Genomic DNA, 15,956 nt, shown 5'->3' on the forward strand with positions numbered 1-15,956 from the left:
GCACATGAGAAAAAAAACGAAAGAAAAAAATAACACTTAATAAAGGCCTGGCATTGCAATTAGCTCAGATCCGCTTCTATAAACAAAGATTGAAAATTTCAGATTCCACACCTCATCATTGAAAGACTCCAGGACAACATGGTGGCACAACGGTTTAAATCAGGGGTCCCCAACTAAGGCCCGGGGGCCGGATGTGGCCCTCCAAGGTCATTTACCTGGCCCCCGCCCTCAGTTTTATAATATAATATTTTAAAATCATTTTAAATAATATATTGTATATACATATAATATTGATAATAATCTTATAATGTTATACAATATAATATTAATAATAATACCATATAATAATATTAATTATATGTTATATATTACATATAATATTACAGAATAGTGGTATAGTTCAATATAGTAATATATAATGCTAATACTGTGCTATGTTAATAATATAATATATTGTATGCACATACAGCTGCTCTGAGTCCCCTTCAGGGTATGAAGGGTGGGATATAAATGTAGTAAATAAATGTAGTAAATGAATAAATAAATAATTTTAGACTTAGGCTTGCCCAAAGTCTGAAATGACTTGAAGACACACAACAACAACAACAATCCTGATTAACCTGACTATCTCATTGGCCAGTAGCAGGCCCACACTTCCCATTGAAATCCTGAAGCTGGTTACAATTGTTTTCATTTTTAAATATTGTATTGTTCTTTCATTGTTGTTGTTTTGCATTACAAATAAGACATGTGCCGTGTGCATAGGAATTTGTTCTTTTTTTTCCCCAAATGATAATTCGGCCCCTCAACAGTCTGAAGGATTGTGGACCGGCCCTCGGCTTAAAAAGTTTGGGGACCCCTTGTTTAAATCGTTGAACTGTTGAAACTGCTAACCTAAAGTCTGGCAGTTCAAAGATGCAGGTTGGTGTGAGCTCCTGCTGTCAGCCCTAGCTCCTGCCAACCTAGTAGTTCGAAAACATGCAAATATCAGTAGATCAAAAGGTACCGCTTCGGCAGGAAGGTAATAAAGGCGCCCATGCAGCCATGCCAGCAACACTACCAGAAGGTGTCTACAGACAACAGGCTCCTCGGCTTGGAAATGGAACAAGAGCACTTCCCCTTGGCCAGAGTTGAGCACTGCCTCCAGAAAGCGGGAGATGAAAGAGGAAGCCTTTACATTTGTTCTGTGTATTTCGTATGTCACTGTTATTCCACTGTATTAAGGCATTGAATGTTTGCCTATCTATATGTTGTAATCTGCTCTCTGAGTCCCCTTTGGGAGACAGAGAGGAATATAAAGAAAGTGTATTATTATTATTATTATTATTATTATTATTATTATTATTATTATTATTATTATTATTTACTAGGGGGATTCTCTTGGCATTTTGGTTTTTGGCCTCGAGTTATTTGGGGCACTGATTCAGAAAATTGCATTAGACTGCATCACCTCTAGTGTCTTAGAGATGGTTATGATTTTCTATGGGTGAGCAGATGATGACTGGTAGATAGCATATGTTCTCTATCTCAAAAACTGAAAGGCAGAAATTGATGTTATTTTTTGGAATCGGCAGGTCTAATATACCCAGAAACAGGGCTAACATTTGAGCCACCAAAATGTATTTTGGCCAGTGTTGTCAATATAGTAAGCAAAGGGATTTTACAGCACCTTTGAGACTTAGAGAAAGAAGTTGGCAACACCAGCCTTTGTAGACCCAGATACATCTCAAGAAGTAGAGTGAGGGCTCATCCACATGAGCAATTTAATCGGAAATGATTCAGAGCAGCAATATTCCAGACTGGCTACACTATCCATCTCTGTCCCTCAAGACAGTTGGGCGGAGCCCAGATCATCCAGCAAGGCCGAAACTAGTTCTGCCACAACAGTCCCACATGGCACTTGCCACAGAACTTCTCCCGTCATTCTTCTTCCTGTCAGCAAAGGCACCAGGCAACAGCCAGGAGCTATCCAGAACATTCTGGCCAACTGCCATAATGAAGACAGGGTGACACGGTTCCGACCCATCTCCATTTTCCTTACATTGCTATATGATTGTGCTGGGCCATATGGAGACTGGTTCAGATTGAGGCCGGTCCAGCTGTCCACAAAACTAAGTGCTAGCTGGGTGTAGGCCAGGCATGGGCAAACTTCAGCCGTCTGGGCGTTTTGGATTTCAACTCCCACAATTCCTAGGCTGTTAGGAATTGTGGCAGTTGAAGTCCAAAACACCCGGAAGGCTGAAATTTACCAATGCTTGGTGTAGGCCAAACTCTGACACATTCCCTGACTTCTCCTAAAACAGGACAAAAACTGATTAACTGATTTTACCCTGCATTATGGACTGGTGATTCCCAGACGTACAGGAGTGACTTTTGGTCAACACCGGGGTATAGGGCCAGTGCAGACAAGCCCTTATTATACAAAAACAGTATTATAAGAATCTCCCAAAAGTTGCCATAGGGAAAATGGGAAACTGTAGCTAAATATTCATTACAAAATATATTGGAGTTTTTTTTCCATGTCGGGAGTGACTTGAGAAACTGCAAGTCGTTTCTGGTGTGAGGGAATTGGCCGCCTGCAAGGACGTTACCCAGGGGATGCCTGGATGTTTTGATGTTTTTACCATCCTTGTGGGAAGCTTCTCTCATGTCCCCGCATGGAGCTGGAGCTGATAGAGGGAGCTCATCCGTGCTCTCCCTGGGTTGGATTTGAACCTGGCAGCCTTCAGGTCAGCAACCCAACCTTCAAGTCACAAGGCTTTAACTCCCTACGCCACCAGGGGCTCCATATTACAGATAAAAATATAAAATATATATACATTAATTTTTCCTTCTCTGTCAAGCAGAATGTATTCATATGGGTAGAATTCAAAGACATAGCCATATTAATCTGGAGTATCAGTTTGCAAAGGGCCCATTTATACTGACCGTGTAATGCTGTTCGTAACTACTTATTTAATTCAGCACACTTGGTTTAAATACTATATTCAAACATATTCAAACCTTCATGTAGAAGTAATTTTATTTAAATGGTTGCACTAATGTAACACATAAATATATACTTCTCTTATCTATACACATAATAAAAGTGAAAATATATCTGTATGTGTGTGTGTGACTGGGATGTCCACTTACACAGATGAGCTCCTGCCACCACAAACAGCTATAGCTCCCACTACTCAGGAGACACCAATGGCCCTCTCTCCAATAACATTGCAGGTTACAGTGAACGCCATGAACAAGAGCCCTGGCAATGCCCTCCACAAACTCCATACTACACATCACTCAAGTGAAGGCTTTCATATGGGCACAATTTCATCCTAGATTTTCTGTTTTTCTTCCACCACAGATATCCCAGTATTTCTTACTCTCACCATTGGTGTAGAATTTGTATGACTCCGCCCACTGCCTCTCCCATAACTCTTTCCCATTCTCTTCTATGGCACACAGCAAACAGAGGAATTGATCAGCAACTGAACATACTAGAGAATATGGGGAGAATTCACTATGATTTATAGGAGTTGTAGGGACTGGGATGTATAGTTCACTTGCAATCAATGAGCACTCTGAATTCCACCAAAGATGAAATTGGACCAAACTTGGCACACAGAGCCCCCATGACCAGCAAAAAATACTGAAGGTATTTGGGGAAAATTACCTTGATTTAGGGGAGTTGTAGTTCACCTACATCCAGAGAGCACTGTGAACCCAAACACCATCTGGATCAATCTTGGTTCATGTACCGATATGCTGAAATTTGATTACTGGAAGGGTTTGGGGAGAACTGACCTTCGTTTCTGAGAGTTGTAGTTCACCCACAGCCAGGGAAAATGTGATCTCCATCGATGATAGACCTGGACCAAACTTGGCACACAAAACCGCCAAGAGTAACTCAACCTACTGGAGGGGTTTGAGGGGATTGACTCACCATAGTGGGAGTTGCAGTTTACTCTACAAGGAGAGAGCACACTGAACCCCACTGATGATGCATCTAGAGCAAACTTGCCCAACATCACAAACTTTTCAGTACTAATGGAATTTCATGGGCATGATGTCCACAACCATATGCATTTTGTACAATTAAAAAATTGACTTTTTCAAATAACCAGGACAATGCCGGGAACCCAAACTAGTATTTCATAAAAATGACTACACCTGAAAGAACAATTAGATTTTAGGGCTGATACCTATAGAAAGCAGTATCTAATATGTTCTAAATTAATAGTTTAACTTTCTTTTGGTGAAACACAACTGTTATACATTTACACTTTTAGCTTCATTTTGTGCACTACTTATCAGTTACATTTTAAAATGAGAAAAATCTGATCCTGTAAAAGTAGCAGGGAATTCTTCTTCACAAAAGGACACATATGAGTCTGTGGGTATGGGCAGCTTATCACAATTTGCCTCAGTAACAAATATGTGTAAATGATTGATAAGAAGATTTTGTGAAACAGAAAAATCTTAACAGTTTGTTTATTAGTCTGTTTCCCTGTGTCAATCCTTGCCTTTTTAGAAAAGCAACAAGTTCAGGAGCTCTTGTCCTTTAACCCAGCTTCTGCCTACTTAGCAGTTTGAAAACAAATGTGAGTAGATAAATAGGAACCGCATTGAAGCGGGAGGTATTTAGGCTCGGCGTTTTGATCAGAAAAAAGGAGGAAGTTTCTGAACAAAGAAAGCTCTTCAGAAGGGAGATGGAATGACAGCACCTACCGGTGGCCGGAATCAAACACAGCCTCCAAAGATGCCAAAATGTGGGAAAACCTGTATCTACCTCTATCTGTTGTCTACCTTGTCATTGTTATAATTGGCATTGAATCTTTGCTGTATATGTGTTCTGTGATCCACCCTGAGTCCCCTTCGGGGTGAGAATATAAAAACTGTAAATAAATAAATAAATGTACACATATACTTATGGTGTGCAGAATTTCCCACGGAAACATACTATTGAAAAGTTTTATAAGGAATTTCTCAATTTGAAAGGTATTGGATTCTTTTGTCTGCCACCAGATTAAAGAAAATCAGCCAGAAACAAGAGCATCAACAATGCCCCCCCCCCAAAGAAAAGATAGGGATTATGCAGGCCTCCAGATACTGATTTCCAATTCTAGCAGCCCCCTAGCCAGAAGAGCCTAATTATAAAGAATATTGGAAACCATAATTTAACAACATCTTGAGAGCCACACAGATCCCAGTAAGCTTGCTTTAGCAAAAGCATGCTTTTTGAAGGGTAATTTTCTTTGGCAAAGCCGGAAATTGATTTGAAAACAAAAGCAAACATATTTGGTGAGGATGCAGCATATAACAAGTGTAGTATACAGCAGAGCCAAATTTAGCCCGCAAATGCCCCACAATCTCCCTGCCTTCATCTAGGTAGCAACATACATTACATGAAAGCGTGATGCTATCATTGCTAAAGTTACTACTTTCAAACCTTGCCTCTAGGACTTTTGTCATAGTAAAGGCACAATGATGTCAAAACAGACAACTCTAGAAAAATTATCCATTGTTAGCAAGCAAATGTCCTAGTCAAAGAATGAGAACAAAGCCAACCATTCAGAACCCTAAAAGAAAAACATGGGGGAGTGGGGAATCCTGTCTATCAAATAATCCCATTTTTACTTCTTGCTGAAGCTTGTTTTTAAGACAATTTCTTCCCCTGAATATAGACAATTCTAGACTGTCACTATCCGTCAGATTATGCCCAGCAAGTTTTTTAACAAGACAAACCCTAACCTGTTCATCACGGTCAACTGTCCTTGTGCTATGACTTCCCTGGGTGCAGTCACCCCTAATTCAGGAGACACAGGATATGATGCTGTGCTCAAACCAGGCCGAATAGCTCCTTTACTTCTCAGCAGTGGTAACGAAGGTCTCCTGTTTTCCTGGGATACGTTCATGAACCCAGGTTTCCTCAATGTGCCCTTTGGCTTGCCTATGATACAATGGAATGAAACACAAATTATTAAGTCGCATTTTCAATTTATCTGAGGCTCTGAAACAAGAGAAGTCCTGACATTTGCTCTTTGTCTCTGAAGTTGCAACATCTATTATTATTATTATTATTATTATTATTATTATTATTATTATTATTATTATTATTATTATCTTTGAACATTTAATTCTTAGATCTACATCTGTACAAAAAAAGCATTTTGAAGTATACATACCTCCAATAATTATCAAGAACAGCCTAATTTACAAACTTGTTAGGCTTACATTTAAGCCTATAGAGAACAGCCAATGGAAGATCACATGCATGATATTTTATTACATTGGTCAGGAAGAATTCTTTCTGTTTTTCCTTTTATTTCAGAAATTCTTTATATGAAATTGCAAGGCAAATAGTAACAGTCAAACTGCCCTGCAATACGAACAATTCAAAGGATACACGGCCCATTTGCCGTCAGCAGAATCACTACAATAGAGAAGCTCTGCTAATGCTTAGTACAAAGTTGATTGATGCAGCATGTACCATTTCAGTATTTTGTAGCTGAGACAGGCTTACCTATTGAGGCAAGTGAAGCAGTATTTTTCAGCCTCATTCTACAATTCACTTGTCGAACTGTTTTCTTTTTTGAAGTTCTCTGGCAGGCAACTAACTGAGCAATCCCTGCAGTCTCCTGGCACACAACAGCATGGCAAATCACCTGCTCAAAGGAGAAAGAAAGAAATCAAAAGTGGGGAATTTGCTATTTATCCATTGTTTTCTACGTTCACAGTCATGGGAAAAACTTGCTCACTGGAAGTAGCCTCTTTGCATTAGGGCAGAAATGTGTGGCAGCATGTATGCAAGTTAATGCATGCTGCTGCTGCTCAGACGTTTAGTTGTCTCCGACTCTTCGTGACCTCATGGACCACTCCACACCAGAGCTCCGTCGGCTGTCACCGCCCCCAGTTCAAGGTCAAAAGTTAATGCATTCAAGCATTAAATCAGGAATTGAACTAACCATGCAGATGATCCAACACAAGCACTGAAGGCACAGAGATATTGGCCCACTAAATAATACAAGGTGCACCTTTCAACGTGACATTTGAAAACACTGGTCTTAAACACATAACTCAGTACCTTCAGATGGCGTAGTGGACTAAGTGACTTGAAGGTTGGGTTGCTGACCTGAAAGCTGCCAGGTTCGAATCCCACCTGGGGAGAGTGTGGATGAGCTCCCTCTATCAGCTCCAGCTCCAGCTCCATGCGGGGACATGAGAGAAGCCTCCCACAAGGATGGTAAAAATATCAAAAAACATCCGGGCGTCCCCTGGGCAACGTCCTTGCAGACGGCCAATTCTCTCACTCCAGAAGCAACTCCGGTTGCTCCTGACACGAAAAAAAACCAAAAAAAAACAACTCAGTACAAAAGTCATCTTAAACATTATTAGAATATTTACATCCTTTCCTATATCCTAGGATCTCAGTGTAAAATATATTCTAGATCCTTGCCCTTCCTGACTGATCAAACAGGCCAGAGGGGGACTGGCAGAGTGGGTGAAAGTGGTGGTCAATGCCTCCCTGGAACAAGGCGGAATTCCAACTAGCCTTAAGGAGGCAGTTGTGTTGTGCCCGGCAACTGGGGTTCTAAATTTGCAACCCCCTTTCTTCGGAAGCTTTCCCCTCCGGTTAAGGAGAATATGCAAAAAACAAAACTGTCCCTTTAACAAAGAAAATATTTATATAAAAGTTTTTACAACATAACAGAGTCCTTGGATTCTCCAGCTGCTTCCAAATGATGACTAATAAACAAAAAGTTCTTATCTTCAGATAACAGTCTTGTTCTCCAGACATTGCAGCAACAATTCACCTCTGGCAAATCCAACTTAGACAAAACAGCTCCAGCAACTCCAACTCAGCATTCAATGTTCAAACAGCCTCCAACCAACCTCCAACCTCGAGTAACATCATGTACTCAGTCTCTTTTAGTAGTACTCCATCACCAACAGATGGCTTGATTGCTGCTGGCCATACAGTGTTTGGTCATGATACTTACAATCACTTACCCATTTTTACTTAAGAAATGATATAAAACTCTGACAGTTGTGAGACCTATTTTTTTTTTTTTTTAAAAAAACATCCCTGAACCCCTCCATAATGGACAAGTATTGGCCAGTGTCCAACCTCCCCTCCAAGATTTTGGAGCATGTGGTGGCCTCCCAACTCAGGAATTACTGGATAAAACAGATTATCTAGATCCATTTCAATCTGGTTTTAGACCTGGCTATGGACCAGAGACACCTTTGGTCGCCTTGGTGGATGACCTACGCAGAGATCTAGACAGGGGGAGTGTGTCCCTGTTGGTTCTTCTGGACCTCTTAGCAACCTTTGATGCCATTGACCATGGTATCCTTCCGAGTCATATCCAGGTGGTGCTGGAGGGCTCCGGTTCAAACCCCTGGCCATTGTCCTGAGGGGTTCTTCAGGGGTCGGTGTTGTACCCCATGCCATTTAACATATACATGAAACTTCTGGGAGAGGTCATCCAGAGTTTAGGAATGTGGTGCCACCTATATGCAGATGACACCAACTCTACTACTCCTTCCCACCTAAAGTCAAGGAAGCTGTCCTGACCCTAAACCTGTGTTTGTCATCAATAATGGATTGAATGAGGGCAAACAAACTGAAACTTAATCCAAACAAGACAGAGGTGCTCCTAGTCAGTTGGAAGGCATAGGGATCCAGCCTGTCCTGGATGTGGTTACACTACCCCGAAGAAACAGATTCGTAATTTGGGGGTCCTCTGGGATTCAGTGTTGAAGCCCAGGTTTTGGCGGTGGCCAGGAGGGCCTTTGCACAATTAAAACTTGTGTGCCAACTGGGCCCGTTCCTTGAGAAATCAGATCTGGCCACTATGGTACATACCTTAGTTATATCCCATCTGTATTACTCTAATGCACTTTACGTGGGGCTGCCTCTGAAGAGTGCTCGGAAACTTCAGCTGAGCGAAAGCTGCAGCTAGGTTGCTAACTGGGGCTGGCTACTGGAAACAGACAACCCTTCTGTTGCAGCAGCTCCACTGGCTGCCAGTTTGTTTCCCAGCACAGTTCAAAGTGCTGGTTATGACCTTTAAAACCTTAGACGGTTCAGGTTCAGACAATTTGGCTGACCACATCTCCTTGTACAAACCTGCCCGGGCCCTGAGATCTTCAGGAAATGCCCTTCTCTTGGTCCCACCTCTATCACAAGCTTGGCGGGAACGAGAGAGCGGACCTTTTCGGGGGCTGCCCCTCGACTCTGGAACTCCCTGTCCAGGGAAGCCAAAACGGTGCTCTCCCTGCTGTCCATCCAGCGGCAGGCTAAAACCTTTTATTTAGGTTGGCTTTTAAATAATGAGGATTTTAAGATCATGCCAGGGGCTGCTGTGGTTTTTTATGTTTTTATGGATTTAATCAGAATTGTTTTTAATATTAATGATGTTTAATACTGTTTCAATAATTGTATATCTGTATTTTTAAAATTGTATTGTAATGCTTTTAATGTTAGCTGCTTTGAGTCTCCTTATGGAGGGAAAAAGAGGGATATAAACATAATAATATTAATTAAAAGGTTAGAACAATTTAAAATAATAAAACAATTTACAGAATTAAAAAACCATTTAGATCATAATCTACTAAGCGCTCCATAAAATATCTGATAATCAGATTTGCAAGATATTAAGAGAAAATACATATTGACCAATGATCAAGAAAGATTGTGGATGAGCAATTAGAAAATATATTAAAACAATTATATTTAATGGATGAAACTAGAATAAGCAGTAGTATAGAACTGACAGAGCTGTATTGTATATAACACTATGTGCATGATGGGGTAGGGTAGGGAGAGTATAGTTCTGGAAATAAGATGATGTAAAAAGACAACTGTATTATGTGAAATGTTTTAAAACCGACCTTTTTAATTATAAAGAACAAAACATGCAGAATAATCACAGGATGCCTTAAACCTACACCTGTTGATAAACTCTACAAGTTAGCTGGCATTGCCCCTCCTGACGTGCGATGGGAAGTTGCTGCTAACTGCGAGAGAAATAAGGTCGAACATTGCGAAAGCCATCCACTGCATGACTATCAGCCTCCTCTCACCAGACTCAAATCAAGGAAGGGCTTCATGAGAACCACCACTCCTCTTGATGTTCGTCCAACAGCAGCAAGGGTGTCCCCTCTGGGCAGCTAAACCTGGCAATTCTAACTGAATGGCCCCCCATGAGGGTCTTCCTCCAGGGGCAAACCAAGAATGGGCAACTTGGAAGTCCCTGAACAGACTCAGAAGTGAAGTGGGCAGACCTAAAGACAACTTGGCAAGGTGGCACTACCTGGAGGAATCCTCCACCTTGTGTGACTGTGGAGCAGAACAAACAATTCCGCATATGTATGCTTGCCCACAATGCCCTGCCTCATGCACGGTGGAGGAGTTGTTTAAAGCTACGGACAATGCGGTTGCTGTTGCCCGCTTTTGGTCTAAAACTATTTAGTTGCTTGTGATTTCCTTTTTTTCATCATTTTAAAATGTATTTGTTATGCAATGCTTTTGACACAAAATAAAATAAAAAAAATTATAAAGAAGTCACTAGAATATTTATATCGTTTCCTATCTCCTAGAACCTCAGTGTAAAATCAATTAAAGAGGTTACATCAATTTAAAATAAAAACAATTTAAATACACTAATCACATATGAAACATTTTTTTAAAAGTTGGGAAAGTTAGAACAGTTTAAAATCATGTGCAAGTTGATTTTCGAATAGGTTGATTTGGTCCCAAAGGCTTTAATAAAATATATATTTGAGAACAACTTATCTGACATGCTCAGGACCAGAAGTATAGGCAATCCCAGAGTTACAGACATCTGACTTACATACACTTCATAATTAAGTACAGGGGTGAGATAACAGGAAGTGAGAGGAAATTTACCCCTCGGAAGGGAAATTCACTCCTGAAAGTGTTATTATCATGGAAAAAAGGTGTCTCCACTGAAGCTTTATCATCATTCCTTGTTTTTACAACAAGCCATATTTTTCAAAATTCAATGATCACAGGGAAAGAATGTGAGGTGAAAGCTTCTGACAGGGGCACAGACAGCAAAACAAACACCACAGGGGTGTTTACTCTTCCCTGTGCTATCTAAAGCTAAAAATTATAGATTTTTGACTAGAGTTACACTTAAAAAATGTGCCTATTCAGACCTACAAACAAATTCAATTTAAGAACAAAGCTACGGAACCTATCTTATTCATAATTTGGGGACTGCCTGTATTCAATTTTTTACATTTTGGGGGATTTTGGAATACTTATATTTCCATATAGCTATATCTTGGAGATGAAACTCATGTCTAAACTACGGCACTGAGTGTTTGCCTTTTGTATGTAAACAGTTCTGAGTCCCCTTGGGGAGAGAGGGTGTTCTATAAACATTCATTATTCTTTATTATTATAAACACAAAATTCATTCGTGTTCCATATATATGTTATGTATAGCCTGCAGATAATTTGATACAATATATTTTTATAATTTTCTGCAGGAAACAAAGTTTGTATATTTGCAAGCATCAGAAAGTAAAGAAGTCATCATCACAGCCAGCAATATAATAATAATAATAAATTTATTCTTATATCCCGCCCCATCTCCCCGAAGGGACTCGGGGCGGCTCACAGCAATAATAAAAACAGTGACAAATTACACATTGTAAAATCAAACATGAAAAGCAGTCATACAATCAATACATACATCACATGTTAAAAACAAGGAGCTAAACAATTCTAGGCCGAAATAGAGGGCTACATGGAGAAGGTAGCTTCGTGGCAGAAGTTCTCAGCAAGGTATCAATAATCATGGGAAAACATTCTCAATATGGACAATTTCGGATCTTGGAGCATTTCAGCTTTTGGAATTCCTTATAAGGGATGCTCAACTTGCATAAGCCTTTTTACCTGGCACCAAAGTGAAGTTACTGTTGGTGCCAGCTGAAGGTATTTTACTACCAAGGTACCCTAAGTAGGCCCTTTACACTGGCAGCCATTTACAATAAACGCAAAACTATGTCTTAAAAAACCCATCACAAACATGGATCTCGGCCCCAAATGGGATCACCTTGACTCAATGTTAGGGTCCCAAAAATTGACAGTAAAAGTTTTCTAAATGTCACCTAGTGGCTGTTTGTAGACATTATTTTACACAAATTTGTTATGCGGTGTTCACTGTACTTCAGCTGTACTTCATAGAAAGGAAAATTAGCTTATTTTGCAAGCCCTGCAAATGCTAATTTGCTATAAATAAATATTTGGTTTTTTATACCTATTTTATATGGCTATATACCTGTGGTCACATAAAAATGTCTCAATCCAAAAAGCAAGTGGAAATGTTTAAGAAGCTCTGGTCTAGATCAAGTAAGGGGAGGAAACAAACTGGCATCAATTCAGGTTTTTCTTAACATAGACCTCTAAAGAAACCAAGATGGGTATGTGTGTGCATGCATACATATTGCATCAAAGTGAATTTAAAAGCACATCCACTACACCAGGGGTCCTCAAACTTTTAAAGCAGAGGGCCGGTCCACAATACTTCAGACTGTTGAGGGGCCGAATTATCATTTGAATAAAATTACGAACAAATTCCTATGCACACTGCATATGTGTTATTTGTAGTGCAATACAACAATAACAATGAAAGAACAATACAATATTTAAAAATGAAAACACTTTTAACCAACATAAACCTATCAGGATTTCAATGGAAAGTGTGGGCCTGCTACTGGCCAATGAGATAATCAAGTTAATTATGATTGTTGTTGTTGTTGTTGTTGTTGTGTGCCTAAAAGTCATTTCAGACTTTGGGCGAGCCTAAGTCTAAAATTATTTATTTATTTATTTACTACCTTTATTTACTACTTTTATATCCCACCCTTCTCACCCCGAAGGGGACTCAGAACAGGTGTATGTACATACAATATTTTATATTATTAGCATAGCACAATATTAGCATTATATATTACTATATTGAACTATACCACTATATTGTAATATTACTGTATATGTAATATATAACATAATTAATATTATTATATGGTATTATTATTAGTATTATATTGTATAACATTATAATTTTTATCAATATTATATGTATATACAATATATTATATTATTAAAACTGACATTAAAATATTATATTATAAAACTAAGGGCGGGGGCCAGGTAAATGACCCTGGAGGGCCGCATCCGGCCCCCGGGCCTTAGTTTGGGGACCCCTGTATTACACACTCACACATAGCTGATTAAAAAGTATAAATTTCTTACCTCACCACTTTTACCAGCTTCAAACTTAACAAATCGAGGGATACTTTTCAGATACCCTTCCAGAGAAGGATGACCCAGTTGCCTGAAAGGAATCATTTCCCCAGTGAAAGATTTGTATTCCCCTTGTAAACGTGAAAAGGGAACTCCATTTTTATGCGTCTGGAGAACAGAGCGGAGTATTTTCGCTACTCTGTCAGCTTCCTGCATTTTCACCTGTAAATGAAAATATGTGAGTTTTCAGACAGAAGTCAGAATTATTTCTCCTTTTCAGACCTACACCGTTAACACAAAAATAAGAACTACTTTATTGAGACTAACCCAGGAAAAAGTAGAAGGACAAGTCAGCAATGTCACAGTGCCAAAGAATTTAACCCAAGACAAAACGTTGTTTTGGTAGCTAACTGAATAAGCATTCTGCATTATATAAGCAACGGATCTTGCCAGCCATTACAAACTAAACACAGAAGCCTGGGTTCAAATCCTCATTTGGCCATGACAATCACTAGGTGACTCATAATACCTTAATTTACCCCACCTTGAATTCTTCAAATCAAAGCTCAAAAAATGTATTTTAAAAACCTAGTGAAGAGTCTCCAGATCTCCTTTAAAGTAACTGGTTACTTTTAAAGTGGTAATTTTAAAGTAAATCAACTCAGTATTATCCCCTTTATTCATAAACAGCTTTAGTGGTTGCTTCTTATCTTTCAAAAACATCATAATGTTAACAAATAGAACAAAAAGCACTAAAAAGTGAGGCCATGCGCCACCGTATTATATAAGCAGTTAAGAGCAATTACACTACAAAATGAATCAAATCATTATCACCAGAATGTGTGATGTCTTAGTGAGAAGGATAAATAATTAATGGTAAGTTACTATTTATGACTAGTTATTTTTCAGCTCTGCTTGAGACAGCATACAAATGTTATAAAAGAAACTACCAGTTTTCCATAAGGGATTTTTTTTATACTTACATAAAAGCAGAAGTTGTACAAAACCTTATTGTAAGTCCAACTGATACTAGGCCTCAACAAATATGTATTAAGAACTCACCCAAACAAGTACATTCACTTTAAAATATTCAGTTACGGCAGTTGATTCTGGACTGTCTGTGTGCATTCCATTCAGTATATTAGCTATCTTATACATTTGCCATGTTTTCCCTTACACAGAGATAATTTACAGTTTGGTGTAAGTACCCTTTTTCTCAAGACAGTACCTTTACTGGATAACTGAAACAAACAGCATTTATCCTATGAAAGGAAATAGTAAACCAGATCTTATTCCCAGAAATCAAACTAGTTGACTGGAAGAGGTTTCTACACAGTCATTGTCACAGTCTCCCTAGGCCTCATAGTCATCCTTTTCATATTAATTAGTAGAACTAGCAGAATGTAGTAGAAGGGAAGGCATGACTGGTTTGTTATTTCTAAATGAATGTCTGCAGTAATGAGCCCAGAGACCACCTCATCAACTGTTGCCACCTACTATTTTGAACACACAAAATCCTGTTTCATCTGAGAGGCAAATTATGGTCTAGCTTAGTTAGTAAATGGAGGGGATTTCACCAAGGACTATTAGAGATCTCTAAAAATATTCTGCTTAAAACACTGGAACGCTGATGCCACTAAAGAGTTAGCAATGCTGTTTGATGGCCAAATGGATCAATGGTTAGCTGTGCATTTTTCTATACAGGCAGTAGTTAAAAACAAGTAGGTTCTGTAGGTTTGTTCTTAAGTCAAACTTGTATGTAAGTCAGAAAAGGTATGTTTGTTAAGTGCAACTCCAGCCATGTGTATATATGTGTGTGTATGTGCGCGCGCTTTGGCTAGCATAGAGAAGGGTTAACATGGTTCAGCCCCAGCCTACTTGAGGAACTGCATCTCCTATCAGCCCACACGAGCCCTGAGATCATCAGGAGAGGTCCTTCTCTCAGTCCCACTGCCGTCACAAGTACGGTTGGTGGGAACAAGAGAGGGGGCCTTCTTGGTGGTGGCCCCACGACTCTGCAACTCCCTTCCCAAAAAAGTATGATTGGCTCCCTTCTCTACTGGTATTTTACACACAGGTCAAAATCTTTCTGTGGAAGCAGGCCTTTCCTGATGATCCATAATAGGTAATGACCAAGCAGCTATGGGTAAGGCATATCAATGAGGGCCTTCTCAGACGTTACTTCTAGGGTTTTTTGTATAATTGTTTTTATGGACGACCTCAGTGGCCTGAGGCCCAGTGCTACATGTTGTATTTATTAATTTTGTCATACATGGGTTATGTAATGCGTTATATATCTGTTTCATTTTTGCTTTGTATCATGTAATTTCTGTTGTATTAACCATTGTTTGCTGCTTTAAGTCCCACCCATGGAAGAAAAGTGGGGTAAAAATAAATAAATAATAACATCCCTGTGGAGTTTGTTTTGCTATCTGTGCCCCTGTTCAGAAGAGTTCACCTCACTTTCTGTCCCTGTGATAATTAGATTTTGAAAAAATTGGCTTGCTGTAGAAACAGGGATTCGTGACAAAGCTTCAGTGGAGACAACTTTTTCCCCATGATAATTCTTTCGGGAATCATAGGGTTGAAAGAGACCCCATAGGCCATCCAGTCCAACCCCCTGCCATTCAAAGCATTCCTGACAGATAGTCACCCAGCCTCTGTTTAAAAGCCTCCAAAGAAGGAG

At 39.5% G+C, this 15,956-nt stretch overlaps 2 protein-coding genes across 7 annotated transcripts in view; one reads left to right on the forward strand and one right to left on the reverse strand.

The window, feature by feature from the left end:
* The window catches only part of tstd2 (thiosulfate sulfurtransferase like domain containing 2), a 225,189-nt gene that overhangs the window by 152,644 nt on the left and 56,589 nt on the right, over positions 1-15,956 (forward strand). The window lies entirely within an intron of this gene.
* Positions 1-15,956, reverse strand: part of tdrd7 (tudor domain containing 7) — a 79,893-nt gene that overhangs the window by 38,925 nt on the left and 25,012 nt on the right. For 4 of the 6 annotated variants that reach the window (XM_008119412.3, XM_008119413.3, XM_008119411.3 and 1 more), the window contains exons 2-4: positions 13,280-13,492; positions 6,509-6,650; positions 5,737-5,935 (exon numbers count right to left, since the gene is read on the reverse strand). In XM_008119412.3, the coding sequence (XP_008117619.2) occupies positions 5,737-5,935; positions 6,509-6,650; positions 13,280-13,486 (548 nt within the window). In that variant the 5' untranslated portion in view covers positions 13,487-13,492. Of the gene's footprint in view, positions 1-1,669; positions 1,906-5,736; positions 5,936-6,508; positions 6,651-7,799; positions 7,967-13,279; positions 13,493-15,956 lie in introns of those variants that run through there. The other 2 variants (XM_008119415.3, XM_062971729.1) reach the window with 2 other exon arrangements.

Source organism: Anolis carolinensis, chromosome 2, assembly GCF_035594765.1.
Source record: "Anolis carolinensis isolate JA03-04 chromosome 2, rAnoCar3.1.pri, whole genome shotgun sequence".
Lineage (NCBI taxonomy): Eukaryota > Metazoa > Chordata > Lepidosauria > Squamata > Dactyloidae > Anolis > Anolis carolinensis.